At 46.9% G+C, this 23583-nt stretch overlaps 2 protein-coding genes across 2 annotated transcripts; one reads left to right on the top strand and one right to left on the bottom strand.

Moving 5' to 3' along the window:
- Window positions 1-12168: 12168 nt before the first annotated feature.
- LOC116562940 lies at window positions 12169-14677 on the bottom strand. The gene has a single exon (XM_032295480.1). The coding sequence runs from the start codon at window positions 13986-13988 to the stop codon at window positions 12915-12917; it is 1074 nt and encodes a 357-aa protein (XP_032151371.1). The 5' UTR covers window positions 13989-14677; the 3' UTR covers window positions 12169-12914.
- Window positions 13049-23281, top strand: PROKR2 (prokineticin receptor 2). Its single transcript, XM_032295479.1, has 3 exons — window positions 13049-13378; window positions 15498-15963; window positions 22189-23281. The coding sequence occupies exons 2-3, from the start codon at window positions 15506-15508 to the stop codon at window positions 22883-22885; spliced, it is 1155 nt and encodes a 384-aa protein (XP_032151370.1). The 5' UTR covers window positions 13049-13378; window positions 15498-15505; the 3' UTR covers window positions 22886-23281.
- The last annotated feature ends 302 nt before the right edge of the window (window positions 23282-23583 follow it).

The raw sequence follows: 23583 nt of genomic DNA on the forward strand, positions 1-23583 counted from the left end.
ATTAAAGGATTAAATGACTGAACCATTTTCTCAATAACCCATTCCAGTCTGAGGATTCTCTATTCTATCACTTCCTGCCTGGCAAAAAGCATTTTAAAATCTCTTTGTGAAGGTTATTCTTGGCTTGCTATTCTGAGTTTCTTGGACTCTACATCCCAAAAATTTTTATGGCTCAACGAGAAAACTTCTAAACTGTGTGCACGAAAGTCATTGCATCTACATTACGACTTTTCCATAAGTGTCTTTTGTTGCGCAGGGATTTCGTCTGCATTTTACAAGCTGGCTTCTACAAATCCTCCACAGCTTTTAAAACCAAAGATCTCTAAAATAGGCCAAACTACTTTTCTCTCTAGATTTTTCCAATCTTCCAAGGCACCACTGAATAGATGCCTAAGTCACATCACACCTGCAGTGTAAGACGTGACATATAGCCCAATATTCTCTGAGAAAGAAAATAACATAATAGGATGAGAAGTTAGAAGAAATTCGGAAACTTTGCAGACTCCTTGCCCCAAATAAGATTGATTCAACCAATTACGCCCAAGTTGCTAGTGTCACCATAGACATTCCCTGGCCAGGAATGCCCTATCCAGCCCAGAGGTGAGCCTTGAACTGAATCTTATTTTCATAGCAGAAAATACACAAAACAATCTGAAATAGAAAACCTAGGAATATCTGTAATATCTCAAACAATAGTCTAAAGTCAATTATAAGTATGTTGACTTCTAACTATAAGAAGAGAAAATGCCTTGTCATTTCACAAAGGCTAATGGGGCGACATTGTGAAAAACATGCCTGGCAATACTGGGTCTAAAGAAATGGTGAGGAGAGGAGGGAAGGGCAGTCAGTGGCAATGGAAGTTCCATGTCACCAGAAGAGCAGAGAAAAGAAGCCTGTGACTGGGCTTCTTACTGTGTTTCTGCCCCATCCTTCCCTTTCTCTGCCCCGGACCCAGCTTGACCAGTCTTCCTAGTTTTAAAGCGAATAATGACCCATCAGGTGAGCATGCTCTGCAGGGAGAGACAAAAAGATAATCAGGGGCCCTTGACACAGCCTGGAGTCTCATCAAGCACAGGAGGGGGAAGTGGGGGCCTGGGTGATGCAGAGGACACCAGCAGGTTTCTGGAAAATACAGATGGGTTTTTATGTCTGATATGGGAACAAGACTGCCAATTACAAACAGATTCCAGAAAGCCATGAGCCACTTTATAGGGAAAGGTTTCAAACAGAGTTCAAAGCGGAGTAGTGTTTCTCTGCGCTGGATACTCTCATTGAGGATAGGGAGTGGCAGTGGGAGAAGCCATGTAGACATGCCTCCACCTGCCCTTGCCCCTCTCCTGGCAGACAGGACCCTGTGACTTCCCAGGTGTTTTAAGTTTCTGAAATGAAATTTTCTCGAAGAAGAAGAATGTCTATTCTTTCCTATAATAAACCATTTGTTTTTCAATCAGTCCCAAAAAATTATCTTTGATTTCACTCGTTTATTTGATGGTGCAGATTGAGCCCATATGAGCTCTATTTTTTTCTTTAGCTATACATAGTAACACGTTTTTCAACTTCTATTCAGTCATATCCTCCACACTTACAAACAAGGGTTGCAGTTTCTTAATGAAATATGCCAGGACAGAATACCTCCTCCAGCCCCGTGGTAGCATGATCTGCCGAGAAGGGCAGGGTGGAAAGTTCTAGAGCTGTTTTTGTTCACGGGAATGGTGGAGAGAAGTGCTGCCCTCCACACCTACCTCCTTAGAAGACACTATGTGAATCTGCCTGCCTCTACCCCAGCCACAACTAATTGGATCAACAGCGGACAAGCGTTGTCATGCACTGCTGCCTGGGTTGTGCCCTGCACAAGGAGAGGAATGGGTAGGTGCAAGAGAAGCCTAGATTGTGGGCACTGGCTTAGGGCTGCATCTGCCTCTTGGAAGGGTGCCTTTTTCAAGTAACGCAAATATGCCCTGTGGGGCAGTGGCTACCTGGGTATATGTTTGACCCCAGCTGGGTCAGTTAAATTCTCTCTCTCTTAGGCATGTCAGATTCCTGGGCTTTAAAACTAGGAAGTCTGGCCAAACTGGGTCTGTAGCAGGGAAAGAGAAGGACAGGGCAGACACAATTGAAAAAAAAGATGTAAAGAACCAGGCAGAGCCCCCAGAGAGTGGAGACACAAGCAGCTAGGATGACCCTCGAGCTGTGATTCGGGTCCCCAAGAGTCCTGACTTGGCTTCCGTGACACATGCCACAGCTATCTACCCCAGATTCCTCTCCCCAACTTGGGCTTCAGTGCATTTCTGGTGGTTGCAAAGAACGATGCTTCCTTGAGGCAAAGGCTTTGTGAAAAGCTACTTCTCAGGCAACTCTGACATGGGCTGCCTGCATCCTATGCCTGATGAGTATAACCCCACTGATGGGGTCCCCTGACTTAAGGAGGGTTCGCCAATGCACTCAGCTGTTTCCTCAAGGAGACTTTACACTGGTTAACCATTCAGCAAGATGGCTCTAAACCAGTTGTTTGACTACTAGAAAATATTTGTTCAAAACTACCTGGGGTTTGATCATTCCCCAGTTAAATTTTCAAAGGCATTGAATGTGTCAAAATGAAATATGTTGTTTACAAGATATCAGATATCTGTATAACTTTTGTTTTTGTTTTACATGTGTGCAACTTTTATTACACAAGTAATTCATGAGTTCCATGCATCAATTTAAAAATAGGAAGATTAAAAATTCCTCCATAATTCCATCACCTAGAAGCAATCACTGCTAACACACTGCAGTTTCTCATTCCAAGGGTTTCTTCACATGTCTAAGTATCTAGATTTTAACCACCTTTGTGTTACAAGAATTGTCTTCTTGGAGAGCCTGCCTGCCTTGATGTGCCATTTTCATCAATGACAGCTTTTAAGGCGAGGCTAAAAGAGCTTAGGGGGGAAATCATAACTACAGTAGCCTGTTTGAGCGACCATCAGGCACAGATGACAGACTCTATCATTTCGTTCTGGGTGTTGCCAGACTTTTTTCTAAACCAATCCCATGGCCAAATTATCCCCCTTAGAGTGTTAAAGTGCTGCCTGCAAGGAAAAAGTGTAAATAATAGCCGGCCCTTTCAAGCGCTGTTCCTTTCTGCTTCCAGAAAAATAGCAACAATCACTACCTCAAGACATAAAATAGAAGTCAGCCCCCAGCCTGTAAAACGTGAACCCACCAGACAGGCCTCAGAAAGGCCGTGGTATTAACTAGTCTGGGAAGGTACACAGAAGTAAATGGGGAGATGATGACTTCAGAACTCCCTGAAATTCAATATCCAGAGACTCAGATTGAGTTTGTTGGCCTCAGATAACAAGGAAGTTGCAGTCTAAACTCTAACTTTGTATGTGACGATGCAAAGAGCATTCTGCCGGAACGAACATGCCACAGGGAAAACAGGGAATATCAAGGGGGGCTTTTGCTATTAAAACCACAGCCACAACAGCAAACACGGAGGAGGTGGCGTGGAAGGAGCAATCCTGTGGGGCAATCTGATGTGGACAATGTCAGTGGAGGGCTCACTTCTTCACTTCCTACCTTTCGAGTTTTTATAACATGGTTATTTATAATGTTTCGCCATAGCCATCTCTCATCTATATTTTCCTCTCCTTCCACTTCACCCTCATCTCTGGCTGGGTCTCTTTGTCACCAGGCTGGGTCTCAGCAAATAAAGATGTATGCCTGTGGAATCAACCCAAGTGCCCACCAAGGGTAGACTAGATAAGGAAAATGTGGTACACATACGCCATGGGGTACTATGCAGCCATAAAAAAGAATGAGATCATGCCCTTTGCAGGGACATGGATAGAGCTGGAGGCCACTATCCTAAGCAAACTAACATAGGAACAGAAAACTAAACACCACATGTTCTCATTTATCAGTGGCAGCTAAACAATGAGAACACGTGGCTACTAGGAGGGGAACAGTAGACACTGGGACCTACCTGAGGATGGAGGGTGGGAGGAGGGAAAGGAGCAGAAAAAAATGCCTATCGGGTACTATGCATATTACCTGAGTGACAAAATTATCTTCACAGCAAACTCCCGTGACATGCAGTTTATCTATGTAACAAACCTGCACATGGACCCCTGAACTTAAAGGTTAAAGAAGAAAAAGGGTGCATGCCTATGTGGGGCCTCCTTCTGTCCCCAGTCCTGCTTTTGCTGTACGGAAACCCCATGGCCCCTGCTGGGCCATATCCTCATCTTTCCTTCTAAAGGGTCCCTTGGGGTCAAGGATGGTGTTGTGTGGTGAAGGGGGTGCATATGATGTAAGATGGGGCTAGAAGCAGGTGTGCAATTCCGGCTCACACCCCTCTTCCCAGCTCTTATTTACCATTACCCTCAAAGGATAACACAGCACCAATGTCCCATGCCCCTGGATGCCTTTGTTTAGGGCTATCTTTTCCGCTGAGGATGTCTGCAATGGGAACAGTAAGGTTTTGGGGCTAAAAGCTTTTTCATTCCCTGTTCAAATCCAAATGATGCAAAGGCCAAAAATATGCCACCAGCTGCACAATGTGAACTCCTGAGGCTGCAAGCCACTCCAGCACCTCTCGGCTCTCATCCTTACCAAAGCATTTCTGGACTTAAATGCTAGATACCTTCTGTTTTAAAAGACTGGCATGTATGTGATTCAGGCCGTTTGTTGGGCACATAGTTTCTCAAAATCTACTCCCAGTTCCCTGAAGAAGCTACACCTTTGGATAACCTGACATCTCTCATCTCCCCATCCTTGCCCCAGTTCAGCTACACCCCAACCTTCACTTTTCAAAGCCTTGCAAGCCATGTGTGTTACACAGAGCTGGTACTCAAAAACAGCATGATGAATTTGTCACTGCTTTTAACTTTCTCTTCCCAGCTTGTGTGTTTTTAGTGATGTTTTCAACTCATAGAGGTTCAAAAAATGTACAAACTGAATTAAATATAGGAGAAAAGCCCAAAACTGAAGGTTATATTTTTTTAAAAAAAAGAAAGGAAAGCAGTCACACAATCTCGGCTGACACACAACATTACTAGAGAGAAAACAAAGGCCCCTGTGCTGGAAGATGTTCTGGTGTCTCTAGGCAGATTCATTCAGGTCCATTTCTTCAGGTCAATGATTTCCATCAGGGTATTTTTAGTTTTCTTTTTGCTTTTTGCAGGAATCTTGGTAAAGAATGAATACACAAAGAAGCCAAGAAAGTGTTACTGAAATGTAGAATAAGAATCTCCCAGCATGGGCTGGGCACGGTGGCTCATGCCTGTAATCCCAGCACTGTGGGAGGCCGAGAAGGGCGGTTCATGAGGTCAGGAGATCGAGACCACCCTGGCCAACACAGTGAAACCCCATCTCTACTAAAAAATATAGATGGATAGATACAAAACATTAGCTGGGTGCGGTGGTGCGTACCTATAGTCCCAGCTACTCGGGAAGCTGAGGCAGGAGAATCACTTGAACCCAGGAGGCAGAGGTTGCAGTGAACCAAGAAAAAAAAAAAGAATCTCCCAGCTTGGGGCCAAGGCATGCACATTTTGAAAAAAAGGTCTCAATATACACTCCAATTTGAGAGACACCATTACAGTCTGTCAATACCAGACCATCTGGGCTGGAATGCCCTTGGCCCCAGGGCCAAGTGTGGATCTTGGTAAGCTTACTCATTCCTCTCCCATTTTTTTCTAGTTCTTGCTTCAATACCACATTCCTCCTGAGGCAGGAAGATTTCACTTAAGTTAGTGTAGTGGAAGAAGCCTAGATTTTGGAATCTGGTTTGAGTCCTAACTCTCCCATCCACCAGCTTTGTGACATTTAAAACTTAACCTGTCTCAACCTGGGTCTGTTAGGATTCCTTGATAGTAAGAACAGAATTCAGCTCTGAGCAAATTAAGTTAACAAGAGAAATTACTGAAGCAATCACAGAACCAGAGCAGTGCTGAAAGAGCAAGGCAGGTAGCTCTGGGATCTAAGACGTGAGAGCTAAGCGGGGGGATTGCATCATTTGGCCCATTCTTCACCTGTCCCCACATCTGTGCCCTTTCCAGGTCACTTTGCAGCACCCACCTATTGTGGGTGGGGTGAATTGCCCCAACCCATGACTCTAGACTCAGATGTAAACCCTAACCCTACTCCCTGACCTCCAACAATAAACATGACTCAAATCTTTGTCTCAAGATCTGCTTTTAGGTGAATCCAACCTAAGACAACTTATTTCACATCAGGTCACAAGCCAAAATCAAGTTTTTAAAAATATTCAAGTTAATTAACTCAGAGATCTATGTTGGCCATAGCGAAAATGGCTTTCTCCATCTCCTGACCCCTCCCATAATGAGCCGAAGCATACCTAAAGCCTGTTTTGTTTGCACTTGAACTTATAAAGTCCAGGTAATCATGTCACCTCTAAGGGGCTGCATTGTGGAGAGCGGGCAAAGAATTTGACTTTTGACTTTCCAAATTTCCACATTATGTAAATTTTTCCACCTGAGTGCTCCCACACCCCCCTGCCCCTGACCTCAGGTGACATACCTAAAGGAGGGAGGAGGACAAGCCAGAGGTGAGGCTCAACATAAATTAATGCCCAAGTGTCTCTTTATAAAACTAAACCCTTTCTATACTCTACCAAACATGGATCTGAACGTGAAACCTTCAGTGTTTCTTATTAATTACAGCACTGTCCTCTTCTTCCTCTGCCCTGCCAGTGAATAAGGTCGTTTTCATGAAGGGATTTCATTAACTGAACTCTCCATCATAGAAATCAGTTTTGAGTGCATCGAGGAGCTGCTTCTCGCAAGAACTTTGCTCCCTCAACCCACCTTCCTTCTACCAACGCCACTCTCTGAGGGCTCAGAAAACTTCCTGAAACAGTTTTCACAGCAACCACAAATTTCCAACCAGAAGCTCTCTGGCTTTCATGTAAACTTACCTTTTTCTTGGGTCTTTCTCCATAGACAGTGAGCATGGCTGGTGGGCACTGACCCTGATTCCTTGTCTCAGTCCTGACTGTCACTTCCTCCCCGAGAGGTAGATAGAAGCCAGAGAGGGAACAACACCTGGTCCAGCTGAGTCAGCCGGTGTATCCTACAGAGCCACTCTGCAGAACCCAATGAAAGCCAGCTGGGTGGAAGGGAAAGTAGAGCCAGGGTCAATGCACCTTTAACCATTAATTAAGCTTTGCCTTTCTCAGCTATGATTCATAGAGTTTAATTACATTTACTTTCAACGTCAAAAAGTATACCTAACAATATGTCTGCATTCAATAACAAGGGTACATTCTCAATTTGATGATTAATTACTCCCGGAGAGAAACAAGGAAAAACACAAAATAACTTCAAGTCATTTTCTTGAGAATAGTGCCCCTCCCCATCATACTTTGAATGACTGAAAGGAACCTGCATTCAGGACTGAGGACCTGGCTGGGCACGTGACTCACACGTGTAATACCAGTACTTTGGGAGACCAAGGTGGGTGGATCACCTGAGGCAGGAATTTGAGACCAGCCTGAGATCAGCCTTGGCAACATGGTGGAACCGTGTTTCTACTAAAAATACAAAAATTAGCCAGGTGTGGTGGCAGGCACCAGTAATCCCAGCTACTCTTGAGGCTGAGGCAAGAGAATCACTTAAACCAGGGAGGTGGAGTTTGCAATGAGCCTGAACCAAGCCTAGACCTTGCCACTGCACTCCAGCCTGAGCAACAAGAGCAAAACTCCATCTCAAAAAAAAAAAAAAAAAGAAAGAAAGAAAAAGAAAAAGTAGAAGAAAAAAGGACTGAGGACCTGTGTGAGAGACAGGCACTACTGAGAAATCGGGCACTTGAATATTGCCTTTGTGAACACAACAGACATTTTATTACTGCACTTTTTTAAGAAGCAGGGCCTTGCTCTGTTGCCAAGACGGGCTTGCAGTGGCGTGATCATAGCTCACTGAGGCCTCAACCTCCTGAGCTCAAGCAATCCTCCCACCTCAGCCTCCTAAGTAGCTGAGACTGCAGGCACACACCACCATGTGTGGCGTGTGGTGTGGAGACAGGGTCTCACTATGTTGCCCAGGCTGGTCTTGAACTCTTAGGCTCATGCTATCCTCCTGCCTCAGCCTCCCAAAGTTACTGGGATTACAAGTATGAGCCACCATGCCTGGCTGACATTTTATTATTGATCACCCCTGGTATTAACCTCTACCCTCCAAAGACTACTGAATAGTGAGACCCCCTAAAAAGTTAAATGTGACAATATTTACACGAAAGCATTGATTCAGCAATACCATATCTAGGATTTAGTCATCCAAACGTATTTGCACGTATACAAAAAGACATTATGTCAGAGTTATTCTTTGAAGCAATGTTATATGTATAACATTTTTACTACAGCACTGTAATAGCTAAAAATTGGAAACAACCCAATTTGTAGTTTAACAGGCATATTTTGAAAATATTAAACCAATGTGTCCAGCAAGTGACCTTAAAAAAAAATTAACTGTGGTATATCCACACAGTGGACTACTCTGTAGTTGCAAAATAAAGAATAAAGAAGCCCTATATATATATTGATATGGAAACTTTTTAAAGGGGAGTAAATGAGAATATACCATTGTGTTTACAAAAAGCAGCACAGGAAGGATACAACGGGAACTCATAAGGGGAGTAAAATAGATGGGTACAGGGGTGAGAGCAACACTTTTCAATGCATAATTGTGTGTGTGTGTTGATTTTAGAATCATGTGAATTTATTACTGATCCAAAAAACTTAACTGGGAGCCTGGTATGTCATAAAAGACATTCTTATCACATTTTAACCAAGTTGTAAGAAATCCAGGTTGTTCTCAACTTCTTGTTATCCTAAACAATACTACCATCAATATACTTGTGGTGAAATCTTTACCTGCTTCATTCATTATCGCCATAAAATAAAGTTATAAAAATAGAATTTCTAGATTAAAGATTAGGGGAGGTATATTTTTTAAGATTTTTTTTTTTTTTTTGAGACAGGATCTTACTCTGTTGTCCAGGCTGGAGTGCAGTGGCATGATCATAGCTTATTGTAGCCTCAAACTTCTGGGCTCAAGCAATCCTTCCACCTCAGCCTCCCAAGCAAGTTGGGACCACAGGCATTTACCATCATACCAGTAAATTTAAAAAAATAAATTGTAGAAACAGGGGTCTCACTATGTTGCCCAGGCTGTTCTCAAACTCCTGGCCCCAAAGGACCCTTTCATCTTGGCCTCCTAAAGTGCTGGAATTACAGGCATGAACCACTGTGCCCAGCCTCAAGGCTTTTTAATATCTATTGGCAAATCAAGCTCCAGAGAATCTGTATTAATTTCTTCACAATTGAAAAAGTTTACATATAAAACCTTTATAAACCTGAAGACCCATGTGGTTTTGTCTTAGAAAGGAGTCACTTTCAAGAAACATAAAACAATTATCAAAAGTAATTTAGGGGCCAGGTGCTGTGAATCATGCCTGTAATCCCAGCATTTTAGGAGGCCAAGGTGGGAAGATCACTTAAGCCTAGGAGTTTAAGACCAGCCTGGGCAACATGGCAAGACCTCATTTCTTGTTTGTTTGTTTTCTAAAATAAAAAATTTAAAAAGCTGAGTGTGGTGGTAGGCACCTATATTTCCATCTGTTAGGGAGGCCATGGCTAAAAGACTGCTTGAGTCTGGAAAGGCCAGGCTGCAATGAGCGGTAATCACACTAGTGCGCTCCAGTCTAGGTGACACAGGGAAATGCTGTCCCCCACAAAGAAAAAAATAAAAATAAAAAAATAATTTGGGGGTCAAGACTGGGGTTTGAGGCTGTAGTCTCAGCTACTCAGGAGGCTGAAGTGGGAGGATCGCTTGAACCTAAGTTTGAGGCTACAGTGAGCTATGATTGTGCTACTGCACTCCAGCTTGGGTGACAGATTGAGACCCTGCCTCTAAAAAATAAATAAATAGTAAACGTAATTTTAAAAAAATTATCTGAAAATCAGATTTACCTGACAAACCCTGAGCTCTCTCACCCTTTATACACATACTGACACATATTCTGAGTAGTGACACATATTCCCTCTCCCATTTAGGAGAATTCCTAGATGTGGCTCTATCTGGCCGTCTCAGGCTGACCCAACAATTCCACCCCCCCATTCGGGAGTATCTTTGAGAGATGTTATTCTGAGGTGGCGTTAACCTACTCCAATTTCCTGGATTTATACGAGTGGAGTGGCTGCCATGCACTAGGATTTGTGGGGGGAACAATAAAAACCATTCAGATTTAATATTGTCAAAATATTACACCTGTTAAATTTTTATTCTTCTTGTCTCTCAAATGGATTCCAATATATAATCTTCTGGCCCTGTATCAAAGTATCCTTACCTCATCCATTTTTCTCATGTCCAGTTGTGTGTAGATAACCCCTCCCCTGAGGCTCTGTAGCAACTCTGGTCTGTAAGGTTTTTCTTTCCTCCCCTTGGCCTCTTCCTCTCCCTAAGCACTTTATCATGTAGTTCAGCTAAGCCTTTCTCACCAGAAAGACTTCAGAGAGAAGTCTCTTTCAGAGATAAGGGGAAGAGACTGTGGGCTTGCAATTAGAGACATCTCTTTGACTAGAAGGAGAAGTCCATTAATAATTTTCACCGAAGTCATCTCCATTTCCCCAGTTCTCGCCGGCTTTGTGAGCCCAAGTGGGGTTGTAAGTTACCTCCAAGTACCTAATGCAAAGTCTTCAGCCCCTCTCAAAATCCCACTCAGCTCACCCAGTTTCTCTGGGTTCACACCCAGTTCAGTCTATGAACTCCAGTGGAAGTACGACTCTTGCCCACCTCTGGAAAGGAAGGCCCCTCTGCTGCCCTCCTGTAGCAGCTGTGAGAGTGATTGCCTGTCTGGAATCTCCTCTGCTCTCCTGGACTCACTGGCAGATGCAGTTCCAGGCACCATGACACCTCCCACCCAAGGCCTGGTGCTCTCTTCTTTTCAGCCTTGGGCTTTCTACACCACGCTGGAACACAACCTGAAAGTGAGGGAAATTCTGGCCCTCAGGTAACCTGTCCATGGGAGGTGGGGTAGAAATTGATGGCTGAATGTCCAGCTTCCCTGTGCTGCCGTGAACAACCATGTGGCATGTTCCACACGGTCTGCAGGTCAACTGCTTATTAGCATATAGTGTACGAGCCCTTCTCCCTTCTCTGTCTCACTTCCCCTCCACCTGTCTGGGAGTCTCCTGAAACCCAAACCGAGACAAATCCCAATAGCACTTTCTTTTTCTTTCTCTTTCCTTCCTTCCTTCCTTCCTTCCTTCTTTCCTTCCTTCCTTCCTTCCTCCTCCTCCTCTCTCTCTCTCTCTCTCTCTTTCTCTGAGTCTTGCTCTGTCACCAGGCTGGGGTACAGTGGCACGATCTTGGCTCACTGCAACCTCCGCATCCCAGGTTCAAGCGATTCTCCTGCCTCAGGTTTCTGAGCAGCTGGGATTACAGGTTTGCGCCACCATGCCCGGCTAATTCTCCGTGTTTTTAGTAGAGATGGGGTTTCACCATGTTAGCCAGGATGAAAATCTGGTTTCCATCTCCTGACCTCGTGAACTACCCGCCTCAGTCTCCCAGAGTGCTGAGATTACAGGCATGAGCCACCACACCTGGCCTGTTGCACCGTTTTCTAAGCACCCACTGTCTCCCTGGGGACCGCATGTCCACTCCCAGAAAAAGCTCCTACTCTGCTGAGGGTGGTCAGTATTTGGAGTTACTACAACGACATCTGCAGGTCTCCAAATCTGTGTGGAAGCAACCGTACTTTAGAGGATTCCATGAAAGCACCAGCAGGCAGATGTTCCCAGGAGTCTGTTTGCCCCCATTGAATAGGGCAGGCGTGGTCCATGAGCAGAGAAGCCTCTAGCTGAAGTCGAAAAGTATGAGCTATGCCAAAGAATATGCCCAGGGCATGTAATTGGCTACCTCATCACCTCCCTTCCTTGAGCAACAGAGCCTCTTTTGCCTCTGTCTCTGGAGTTTGCCCTGACCCTATAGAACACCTGCCCAATCGCAGCCCCTCCCCGGGAGGAAAGCAAACAGCTGGCTCTGCTGCCTTTGATCAGGCCGGAAGAGATGCTAAGAGGGGAGGAGAGTGGGGTCAGTTTCACTTAAGGCGGGAAAGTCAGAATCACAGAACGTCACAACCTGAAGATATCTGAAGTTCATTCACCCACAAATTTTTTAATTGGCAGTCCTGTGGACTGTGTTCAGTCTGAGACAAATTCTCTTTAGCCAAAACAAGGATTTTGCTTTAACAAACACAAAGAGTATTTTTTAAGTTCTCAAATTTCAGATTCCCTTGGGGGGGAAAAAAAAAAAAGGGAAGCTCTGACATAGTGGAGTCTATATTCTGACCTGCCAATTATCCGCTGGCTGGGGTTTAACAATGGGAAACACCTTTTTAGACCTTCAGGGTCCTGCCACAGGTCCAATCCTCTACACCCAGAGCTTCCTGGGCACCAGTCATTTGAATGGGCAGTTACTGTGTTTAACCAGGGAGATCGTGGGAGGAGTTCGAGCCTGTTAGAAGCAAAGTGGAGGGCTCCGGACTCTCGGACAGATGGGCTGAGGCACTCCTGGGATATGGCCCTGGATCTGATAGCGGTGGTCATCCCAAAAGTTTGAGTGAGGACTTCAGGGGCTTTGAGCGGGGAAGGCTGACCCCATTCCCAGCTTCCTCCTGGGGCCTCCTCCTTCACCGCCATCTCCGAAAGGCCCACACTGCACTCGTCGGAGCCGGGCTTTCCTTGAAAGAGTCACCTTGTAGTAGGCGCGGACGCTGGCACTGGGCACCTCCGGAAAACAGTACGCTCCGCTCCTGCGCCCGCGACCCGGGTGCCGTGCCACGGCTGGCAGCAGAGGGCGGTGCTCGCTGTTCCCAAGCTCACGGTCGAAACCCGGCTACTGTGGTCCGATTCAGACTGTAGGCGAAGGCGCTGAAATCCCTGAGAGGGGCGGCCCCCGCTGTCCCGGGCCCCGCATCAGGGAGGCCAGAGCTACGGTGCCAGGCGCCCTGGACGCACCAGCCCGAGAGCACGCCGTGGGGTGCGGGAGCTGGGCACACACCCTCGGCCTCGGTTCGGAGGCTGGCGGGGACCCCGGGGCGGAGTCGAGCGCGGGGCGGGGCTCACAGGTCCAAGCCACAGGAAAGAGCTGCGGGGGCGAGCGCCAACTCCAGCTGGAACCCAGAGACCGCGACGCGCTGGGGAAGCGCCCCAGGGCGAGGAAAAAAGAGGGACATCCCCCACGCAGCGGCTCTGCAAGTGCAAGTCCCGGTCCTCGAGGCGAAAACCAAGCGGCCCGCCGGTGCCCAACCACCCTGTGACCCTCGATCCGGCTTCCGGGACCGCAGAGCGCACAGAGAGGAGGCGCCGAGGCAGGTAAGGGCTCAGATCCGTGCAGTCCCGGGACTCCTTCGGTGCGGTGGGGGAGTCGCTGGGACAAGGTCCTCCGACGCCCACTTTTTCCTCTGGGGCATTCTGGCTGCGCTGCCTCCCGCCACTCTCGAGATGCGTCTGGGCTGGCTCGAAGAAGGCGAGTTCGTTTCAGGAGATACCCTCTGGGCCCTCTAGGACCAGGCAGGGGACGGTAAGCGGGGCCTGGAGTGTGTGGGCGCGGGCGGAGGGAGCCAGCGCGTAGCTGAGCTCTCCGGCTAGCTCTACGTCGCCGGGGAGGGCGCAGGTAGAGGGGCACCTTCCTGAAAGATGAGCGGAAAATAGCAAGCGTCCGTGGGGAAATTCCCGCGCACCGCATCCTCCACCCACCTGCAGTTTTCTTCCCGCCTGGAGGCACCGCAGCCTTTGCTTCTGGAGCCTGAATGTGTGACTTGGTTCCTGCCCCTGCCAGGGCGTCGCCTCCAGACCTCGTCCGTGCGGCCGCGTTGATGGGGCAGGAAGGGGGCTGCTGGAACGGGTTGCTCCCGGACGCGGGGAGTGCTCTCTGTGAAAATGCGCCTGAGACCTGTCCCAGCCCGGGCGCGCGTCCTCTCATCTTGGGTTAGGGGACTGGAAAGCCGAGGAGGGGTAGGATTCCCGATTCTTGGTCCCTGGCTGAGCAGAGGCTGCGGGGATTGGGGTATCACATGAGACGGAGTGGCGACCTGGAGGGAAGACACCTCCGGATGTGGATGTCACTGGGATTTGCACCTCACCTCTTGGAGGTGTTCACCTTGGGAAAGGAGCTAGCGGGCGCACCCCAGGTTAGGGTGTCTTTCCCTGGGGCGCAGTTCCTGTCCCTCGGCGTTCTCCTCTCCTCGCAGGAGTGGACCAAATGCGTTGTCCAGCTGGGTCTTCTCCTTGCTACACAGCACCCTGCGGCGCCCACATATGAGGTCGTTTCCAGGTGTGCTGAGAGGTGAGGGGAAGGCCACTCACAGTTGGACAGCCAGGGCCCCTTTCTGTGGGTGTTGGGGTCTGGGTTCTTTTTCCAGCCCCTCGGTGAAGCCTTGCACCCTGGGGTGCCCTGTCTCCTCTGGGCTCAGGGCTTCAGAGACTATTTTCCCTGTTTTGAGACCTTGGTGACAGAATTGGTGTCTTTCAGGCAGGGTTGACTCTGGGTGGAGAACTAGAGCCGAGTGAAGGTCAAGGAGCAGATCCAAAGGAGTGGGAGCAGTGGGGGAAGGCAGGCAGAGGATTTCTTTCTGGAGCTCATTCCCTAAGAACAGGGAAGCAAGAGGGGAATTCCACTCCCCCACCCCAATGCAGTCTTCTCCACCTACAGCATCCCGGTCATGCACTCAACAGATTCCTGTCCAGCCACCACTATGCACCAGGCACTGGACTGGGCAGCAGGAATTCGGTTTACAGAAAGATTAGGACTCAGAGAGCATAAATCACTGGCCCAGGGTGACTCAGTCTGTCCATGTGAAAATGGACTTGATGATTTCCAAGTCTGTGGCTTGGTCAGTACAGAGGGAGTGATGTCCTGCTTTTGGAGAGAAGACCCTGCAGTGTCCTGGCCGTCCTGCTTCATTGTCTCTGGCCAACAGGTGCCACAACATTGCAACTGCTGTAGGAGCTGGGCCAGCACCTGGGAGCAGCCTTGGAAGAGTTCCAGAAGGCCCTGCGGGAGTTGATGCATGGGGAGCTGGAGGATGTGACTGGGCAGACAGAGAGGCCCTGGCCCCTGGGCAAAGGGCAAAGGCGCACATTCTTCTTGAGAGTTTTGGAGAGTCTGATCCATCCTATGCCATCCTTCCCGACAGCTGGGCAGCCACAGAGGGCTTCCCAGCTTACAGATCTCGGGTCTCCTCTCCCAGCATCCTAGGTAGTTCCATCTGGGTAGGCAGTGGGTCTGGTTGGCCTATACCTGGGGAACTCGGAGAATGTGACCAGATATTCTCCTGCATGCTGTCCACTGGTTGTGCCTCCTTCCAGGATCCAGGATGGTGAGTCAAGTCTCCCCAAGGATGTGGGCAGGGTGCTAGGCTCACCAACCCCGAGAGAGCCGGAGGTCTGCACCCCTACCCCTCGCACCTCCCTCACACCACTTTTCTTGCAGGCGTCACCATGGCAGCCCAGAATGGAAACACCAGTTTTGCACCCAACTTTAATCCACCCCAAGACCATGCCTCCTCCCTCTCCTTTAACTTCAGTTATGGTGATTACGACCTCCCTATGGATGAGGATGAGGACATGACCAAGACCCGGACCTTCTTCGCAGCCAAGATCGTCATCGGCATTGCACTGGCAGGCATCATGCTGGTCTGTGGTGTCGGTAACTTTGTCTTTATCGCTGCCCTCACCCGCTATAAGAAGCTGCGCAACCTCACCAATCTGCTCATTGCCAACCTGGCCATCTCCGACTTCCTGGTGGCCATCATCTGCTGCCCCTTCGAGATGGACTACTATGTGGTCCGGCAGCTCTCCTGGGAGCATGGCCACGTGCTCTGTGCCTCCGTCAACTACCTGCGCACCGTCTCCCTCTACGTCTCCACCAATGCCTTGCTGGCCATCGCCATTGACAGGTGAGGATGGTAGGTGGATTGAGTGATGGGGCTGAACCAGGCTGTCTCTTTCCTCACTTGGGCTCTGACAGGCTGGCATTGCTCCAGGTAGAAATGCTCACCAATCTATGGAGGGCAAAAGGAGGTCTTATTTCTCCTGGTGTGTTCTGTTCCCCCAAATGTGAGCAAGACTGAGGCTGCTGAGAGGCCCATCTCTGAGCCATACCCCCGGATACCACATTTGCTTCGATACAGGCATGCCACATGACAGTATGTGGGATCAACACAAAGGGAAAGCAGACAGGGCAGGCAGCTACTACCTAGAAGCCACATGAGTGTTAACAAGGGCAGCTTCCAGTCAGGAAAACATGTATCAAGCTTTTCCTATAGCCACCATCTCCAGGTGGAGATGTAACATTTACATCACCTAGAGAATCTTCTGTGCTCCTCACCAGTCAATCCTACCCACCAGGAAACCACTACTCTGACTTCTATCATTATAGTTCAGCTTCACCTGTTCTTAAAAAAGAAATCAGACCGTATGTGCTCTTGTTTCTGGTAGACTTTGTTGCAGAGCTGATTTTAAAATGAGATAACAGGGTTCATTTATGCAAAACAGGAAAGGACATGCTTGCTTTTGCTTTTCTGTATATATTGGTGTGCTCATTTGCATACACTTGCATAAGATATTCCAGAAGTCCTTGCTCTATTTTATTTTTTCCTTTCCTTCATGTGTTTATTATTTTATTTTATTTTTGGCATTTATTCTTTTTAATTGACATGTAGTAATTGTATATACTTATGGGGTACAGAGTGATATTTTGATGCATGTATACAATGTGTAATGATCAATCAAGTTAATTAGCATATCCATCACCTCAAATGTTTATCATTTCTTTGTGTTGGAAACATTCAAAATCCACTCTTCTGGGTATTTGGAAATTATATTATGAATTGTGTTAGTTATATTCACCCTATAGTGCTGTAGAATACCAGAACTTATTCCTCCTCACCAGCCCTTGCTTTATTTTAAATTTATAAAGTAAAATGCATAATAGCGGTTTATGACAAACCTTACACATGTTTTGTTTATGTGAACAGTTGCAGGCCAGCATCAGGCCATCACTGGCTCTGTTCAAGGAGACAGTTGTCACCTTCTCTTGGTTGCTGTCCACCACTGTAAGCTGTGCTCATTTGGATGATCTGCTTAGTCATCTTTTTTCCTTTCATCTTTTCAACTCTTCAGTTTTTCCCTTGCTTGTTCTCAGTGCTGTTCAGGTTTGTTCTCTTTAATCAACCACTTTAATATTTTTCATTTTGGTAATAAAATATACAGACAGGTGTAGGAGGCATCCTCCTTCCTTTGCATAACATAATTCCTGCAGGAAGAACAATTTTTTAACAACTCTGAGACTCCAGCCCTGAAACCAGCCTTTATGAAATGTGTACCTGTCAAACAACTACACAAAATTATCCAGGGAAAATGGTGCAAAGTATCATTTGATAGACAGCTACAAAGTCAGACTGGGCGTGGTGGCTCACACCTGTAATCCCAGCACTGTGGGAGGCCAAGACAGGAAGATCACCTGAGGTCAGGAGTTTGAGACCAGCCTGGCCAACATGGTGAAACCCCGTTTCTACTAAAAATACAAAAATTAGCTGGGCATGGTGGTGAGTGCCTGTAATCCCAGCTATTTGAGAGGCTCAGGCAGGAGAATCGATTGAACCCAGGAGGCAAACATTGCAGTGAGCCAAGGCTGTGTCATCGCACTCCAGCCTGGGTAACAAGAGCAAAACTCCATCTCAAAAAAAAAAAAAAAGACAGAAAGATACAAAATCAGATTTCTGGGCTTCACCCCAGCTTCTTGAATGGGAATCACTTGAACTGATGGAATATATATATACGGGAGTTTAAAGTATTAACTCACATAATCACAAGATCCCACAATAGGCCATCTGCAGACTGAGGAGCAAGGAGAGCCAGTCTGAGTTCCAAAACTAAAGAACTTGGAATCCAGTGTTGGGCATGAAGGATCCAGCATAGGAGAAAGATGTAGGCTGGGAGGCTAGGTTGGACTCTCTTTTCACATTTTTCTGCCTGCTTATGTCCTAGCTGAGCTGGCAACTGATTAGATTATGCCCACTCAGATTAAGGGTGGGTCTGCGTTTCCCAGCCCACCGACTCCAATGTTAATCTCCTTTGGCAATGCCCTCACAGACACACCCAGGATCAATACTTTGTATCCTTCAGTCCAATCAAGTTGGCACTCAGTATTAACCACCACAGAGAGTGAGTACTGTTCCCATCTCCCTTGTCCCACGGAAACCTTTGTCTTTATAATGCTGGTTTCATTTGGTTTCGTTTTTTGTAACATTGGAGTTTCTTGGAAGCAATCACCTTGTTACGATGACACAGACAACGGAGTGGGTCCTTTTCCACCCAAAACCAACTCTGCCCCTAGTCAGCCTGCAGCTACCTCAGCAGCTCCTCCATCCTCTCAGCCATCCAAGCAGGGAAAAGTTACCATCATCCTTACCCTTTCTCCCTATCCTACCTCCACTCATCCCACCCCATGTGTTCAGCCATGCAGCAAGTCCTGGCAGCTCGGCTTCCAGCTTCATCTCTTAGAAAGTCATAGCTGGACCATCATAATGCTCTACTAACCTGTCTTTTCACTCCTCAGCGGCTCCTGACTATTCCCTGAAGTCTATACTTATTCATATTAAGCATAGGAATGCCAGCACTGATGGATCTTCCTGAAACATTTCATTGCTTACAAAATGTCTAGAAATTCAAGTGCTTACGGAATACATATCAAATCCTGAGCCTAGCATTCCAGGGCCCTTGTAATCTGATACCGATATTTAATTTGCTGTCTTTCTAAATTCATGCTGTGTATGGAGACACTGACAGTATTTTCCAAAAGACAATTTGTTCTAAGCACAAAACTATGTGTTCTATCTTTCTCCACAGTGCCTAGGGCAGGGACTTATACCTGTGTCTTAGCTTGAGTTACACCCAAATCGGACTCTGAGACAAAGATTTATGTGCAGGTAACAACCAAGAAGTACTTAAACAAGCTTTCACTGTGGGCAATTAGAGCACATCCTGCTGAGGGACTCTCGGAGCCAGAGTAGACCACAGCTCTACAGAGAGCTCTTCCAGAGGTAGGAGGTAGAAATACCCCAGCTCCCCATAAGTCATTGATGAGGGCTGCTCTGGAAATGCTGTACAGGTGGCAGGTGGTAGGACAGGGAGAAAGGGTAAGGATCCTCTTCTCCAATCAGCTTCCAAACTAATTGAAAAAAATAAAGTAAAATGGTAAGAAAGATGGATGGCCAAACTCTCACCTTTGCCTGGATGATGCTGATTTTGGAGAAGGGGCTTGTATCACTGGGCACAGTCAATCCCAGAATTAGACAGGCCTGTGTACCCTGACACAAGTAGGGTGGGAGAAGCACAGGCCTCTCTGTCCTACTGCACAGAAATATCAGAGGGGCCATCCAATGCTGTTTCCATATGCCACAGGCAGCTCCATCTAGAGAGGGCCCCAGAGGAGGTGCTATTTCAAGTCATAGAAATACTAGAACGAAAGGATTGGCCTCAAGAAACACATCCAAGCAGACAGATGAAAACAAAGACCTTGCAGAGGTCCCTCTTGCCAATGAATGAGTCACAGGAAATGATTAGCTTAAGCAATGTGCAATAGCTTTCAACACCCCTTATGTACGTTTACCTTCTCAGAACATGACAAAAATCCTTAGAGATTGTCAGTGATGTTAATTATCCCCACTTCACAGACGAAGAAACTAAGTCCCCCAAGCATAAGTGATTTATCCAAGTGCACAGTTTGAATCCAGGTACACAGCTGGAATCCAGGTCTTCTGAATAACTCCTAGGCCAATGTTATTGCTTTCTGATTTATTTGATGAGAACTCTGAATTTTGGAACATCCTACAATGAGGAAGATGTTATTGGAGGAAAAAGAATGAGAACTAGGAACTGACAACAGAATAAGGAGGAGTGTGGAAATTCCCTTTGGCATGGGTTATTGAAATACTTTTCATGATAAAGCCAGATTGAGAGAGAGCTTTTAAGTTCTGAATTAGTTCTGTATTATCTAAAGACTTTGGACTCAGTATGGGAGGCAGAATAATGTCCCTCACCCAAGGATAACCACATCCCAATCCCCACAATCTGCCAACATGTTACATTACATGCTAAAGGGGAATTAAGGTAGGAAATGGAATTCAGGTTGCTAATCAGCTGATCTTAAAATACAGAAATTATACTGGATTATCTGGGTGGGCCCAATGCAATCAGAAAGATCTTTAACTGTAGAAGAGGGAGGCAGAAGAGTTTGTGTCAGTCATACAATGAGAAAAACTTGATTGGCCCTTGCTGGCTTTGAACAGGGAAGAAGTCCCCAGCCCTGGAATGCTGGAATCCCTAATAAAGGCCAAAAAAACAGATTCTGCCCATCAGCACCTCCAGAAAGAAATGCTGCCTTGCCAACATCTTGATTTTAGCAGTGAAAATCATGTCAAATTTTTGACCTCCAAAACTATAAGACAATACATTTGCGTTGTTTCAAGCCACTACATTTGTGATAATTTGTTACAGCAGCAATAGGAGACTAATTCACTGAGTCATCATGGAAAGACGGATTGTGAGATATCCCCGCCCCCATCAAGAATGGGCCTGCCCGTTTGTTCCATTCTTCAGCCCTGTGAGCCTTGTACCATGCAGGCAGGTTATGCAGGTTAATTTGGCAAAGCCAGGTCACATGCATGGGTGAAGAACCCCAGCAAGCACTGTGCATATTGATATACCTAGCTAGGGTACAGCCAGTGGTTGGGGGAGGATCTACCTTCATCTCAGATCTTCAGAAAGTCAAAAGTTGGGGAGAGTCATGCTGCTTTGGTATCCCCTCTAATGGAATTCAATGGATCAGAGCCACTAGCAGGCAGGGGGTACACAAGAGAAGATAAAACAACTTTGTGGCGGAAATATTGGCAGGGACAGGAAGAAATAACATGACAGAAGGCCTTCTTAGTCCAGTCAGAGACTTGGAAAGGGTGGCTAAAGGGTCTGGTCACAAAGGAAAGGCAAGTGGGATAGAATTTCCTACAGGCAGCATCCAGCTCTTGTTCTTACCTGACTCAAGCTCCAGGTATGAAGCACACGTTCATTTCTAGGGTTGATTTGTTTCCTCCCTGTCATTCATGCCTTTTGTTTTCATCTACCTCATCCCAAAGCATTCCTCTACCCCAAACATAAGATGCACAGAAATGATGCCAGGGCACCAAGTGTCTAAATAGGTGTCATTAGGTGTCTCTGGAAAGAAAGTATTCAGCTCACACAAATGAGCTCACTTCCCACAAAGGGCTCCAGTTTCTCTCCCAGACAGTGTGGCTCATTGGAAAGAGCAAGACTTACGGTGTCAAGGTGACTTCACACACCTTATCACTTGAGCACAAGATGGCCCAGGGAGGTAGGAGCATAAGCTTGTATCAGAAGCTTGGATTCTAGTCCCTGCATGATGTGAGCTTGGGCAAGGCGTTTACTTTTCATTAGAGTCCTTACATTCTACCACAAGCCCACCTTGACTGTCCTGCCTCTGAAATGCAGGATGACAGCTCATGGGAGGGGGAGCAAGTTCTTGCCCATTGCCCTGAGAAAGCCCCCCACCTCTTTCTGTGGGGCACAAGCCCTTCCTTCACCTAAACCATGAGGTATTTGAAATGAAGAGCTTTGAGAGTATTATATGTTCTTGGGAGGAATGGCAAAATGGAAACCCAAGGTGGTATAATAGGATGCTTAAGAACAGTAACAGGCCACAAGTATTTATTTCAATACCTACTACACACAAAGCATTTTACAAAAATTACTGCATTTAATGTTCACAGTAGCCCTGCAAAGTAGGTATCCTCTTATCCCAGGTTGCATTTGAGGAAATAAAGCTCAGAGAGATTGGATAATTCATCCTAGACTCCAAAGCCAATCCAGGGAAAAACCAGAATTTATTCAGCCTGTTTGACCCAAAGCCTGTGCTGTTTTCACTAAAACACTCCACTACTCCAAATGATATTGCTAAAATAAGATGAAGCTTGTTAAAGCTGGATAACAGGTACATGAGGACTCACTGCCCCACTATGTCTGCTTTAGTGTATGTTTGGGGTTAGTTAAAAACTAACGTTTCCAAGCATCCATTATTACTACTGTTGGCTTCCCTCCCTCACCAGATATCTTGCCATCGTTCACCCCTTGAAACCACGGATGAATTATCAAACGGCCTCCTTCCTGATTGCCTTGGTCTGGATGGTATCCATTCTCATTGCCATCCCATCAGCCTACTTTGCAACAGAAACCGTCCTCTTCATTGTCAAGAGCCAGGAGAAGATCTTCTGTGGCCAGATCTGGCCTGTGGATCAGCAGCTCTACTACAAGTCCTACTTCCTCTTCATCTTTGGTGTGGAGTTCGTGGGTCCTGTGGTCACCATGACCCTGTGCTACGCCAGGATCTCCCAGGAGCTCTGGTTCAAGGCAGTCCCTGGGTTCCAGACAGAGCAGATCCGCAAGCGGCTGCGCTGCCGCAGGAAGACGGTCCTGGTGCTCATGTGCATCCTCACGGCCTACGTGCTGTGCTGGGCACCCTTCTACGGTTTCACCATCGTACGCGACTTCTTCCCCACCGTGTTCGTAAAGGAAAAGCACTACCTCACCGCCTTCTACGTGGTCGAGTGCATCGCCATGAGCAACAGCATGATCAACACCGTGTGCTTTGTGACGGTCAAGAACAACACCATGAAGTATTTCAAGAAGATGATGCTGCTGCACTGGCGTCCCTCCCAGCGGGGGAGCAAGTCCAGCGCCGACCTTGACCTTAAGACAAACGGGGTGCCTGCCACGGAAGAGGTGGACTGTATCAGGCTGAAGTGACCCACTGGTGTCACACAATTGAAAACCCCAGTCCAGTACTCAGAGCATCACCCACCATCAACCAAGTTCACAGGCTGCATGGGAAACGACATCTATGCTCATGTCTCCCCAGTGCCCTCAAGAAGCTGAATGCTGCAAAGTCATAACATGCAATGAGACTAGACATGAACCACAGCAGCTGACATTTACTGATATCTGCTCAACACCTGCTGTGTGCACAATCCCAGCAAGATTAGACATAAGGAGCAGCAACAGACATGGACTGAACATCCACTGTGTGCAAACCACACCAATGAGATTAGACAGGGACAGCGGGAGCTGACGTTTACTGACTACCTACTGTAATCAAAAACATTTGATTTGATTACAATCAAAAAACATTAAAAAAAAAAAAAACAGAACAAAATGGCAGAAGCTATTGGAGTCCCCAAGCTATCTCCAGATATACAGATAGCTCACTTTCCATCTTCCCAAATTCTGTATCTTATCACTGCAGGAACCTCAAAAGGCTATAGTCTGAGCATGATGGCTCATGCCTATAACCCCAGCACTTTGGGGGGCTGAGGCAGGTGGATCACTTGGGGTCAGGAGTTCAACCCACTGTGGCCAACATGGTGAAACCCTGTCTCTACTAAAAATATAAAATTAGCCAGGCGTGGTGGCACATACCTGTAATCCCACCTACTCGGCAGGCTGAG

Source organism: Sapajus apella, unplaced genomic scaffold (assembly GCF_009761245.1).
Source record: "Sapajus apella isolate SASKATOON/1434 unplaced genomic scaffold, GSC_monkey_1.0 scaffold33, whole genome shotgun sequence".
Classification (NCBI taxonomy): Eukaryota; Metazoa; Chordata; class Mammalia; order Primates; family Cebidae; genus Sapajus; species Sapajus apella.

Excerpts from the sequence above, each read along its gene's own strand:
- LOC116562940 (XM_032295480.1), bottom strand. The coding sequence starts at position 13,988 with ATGAGAGGACGCGCGCCCGGGCTGGGACAGGTCTCAGGCGCATTTTCA.
- PROKR2 (XM_032295479.1), top strand. The coding sequence starts at position 15,506 with ATGGCAGCCCAGAATGGAAACACCAGTTTTGCACCCAACTTTAATCCA. Across the intron at positions 15,964-22,188 it reads CTGGCCATCGCCATTGACAG|ATATCTTGCCATCGTTCACC; the intron begins GTGAGGATGGTA and ends CTCCCTCACCAG.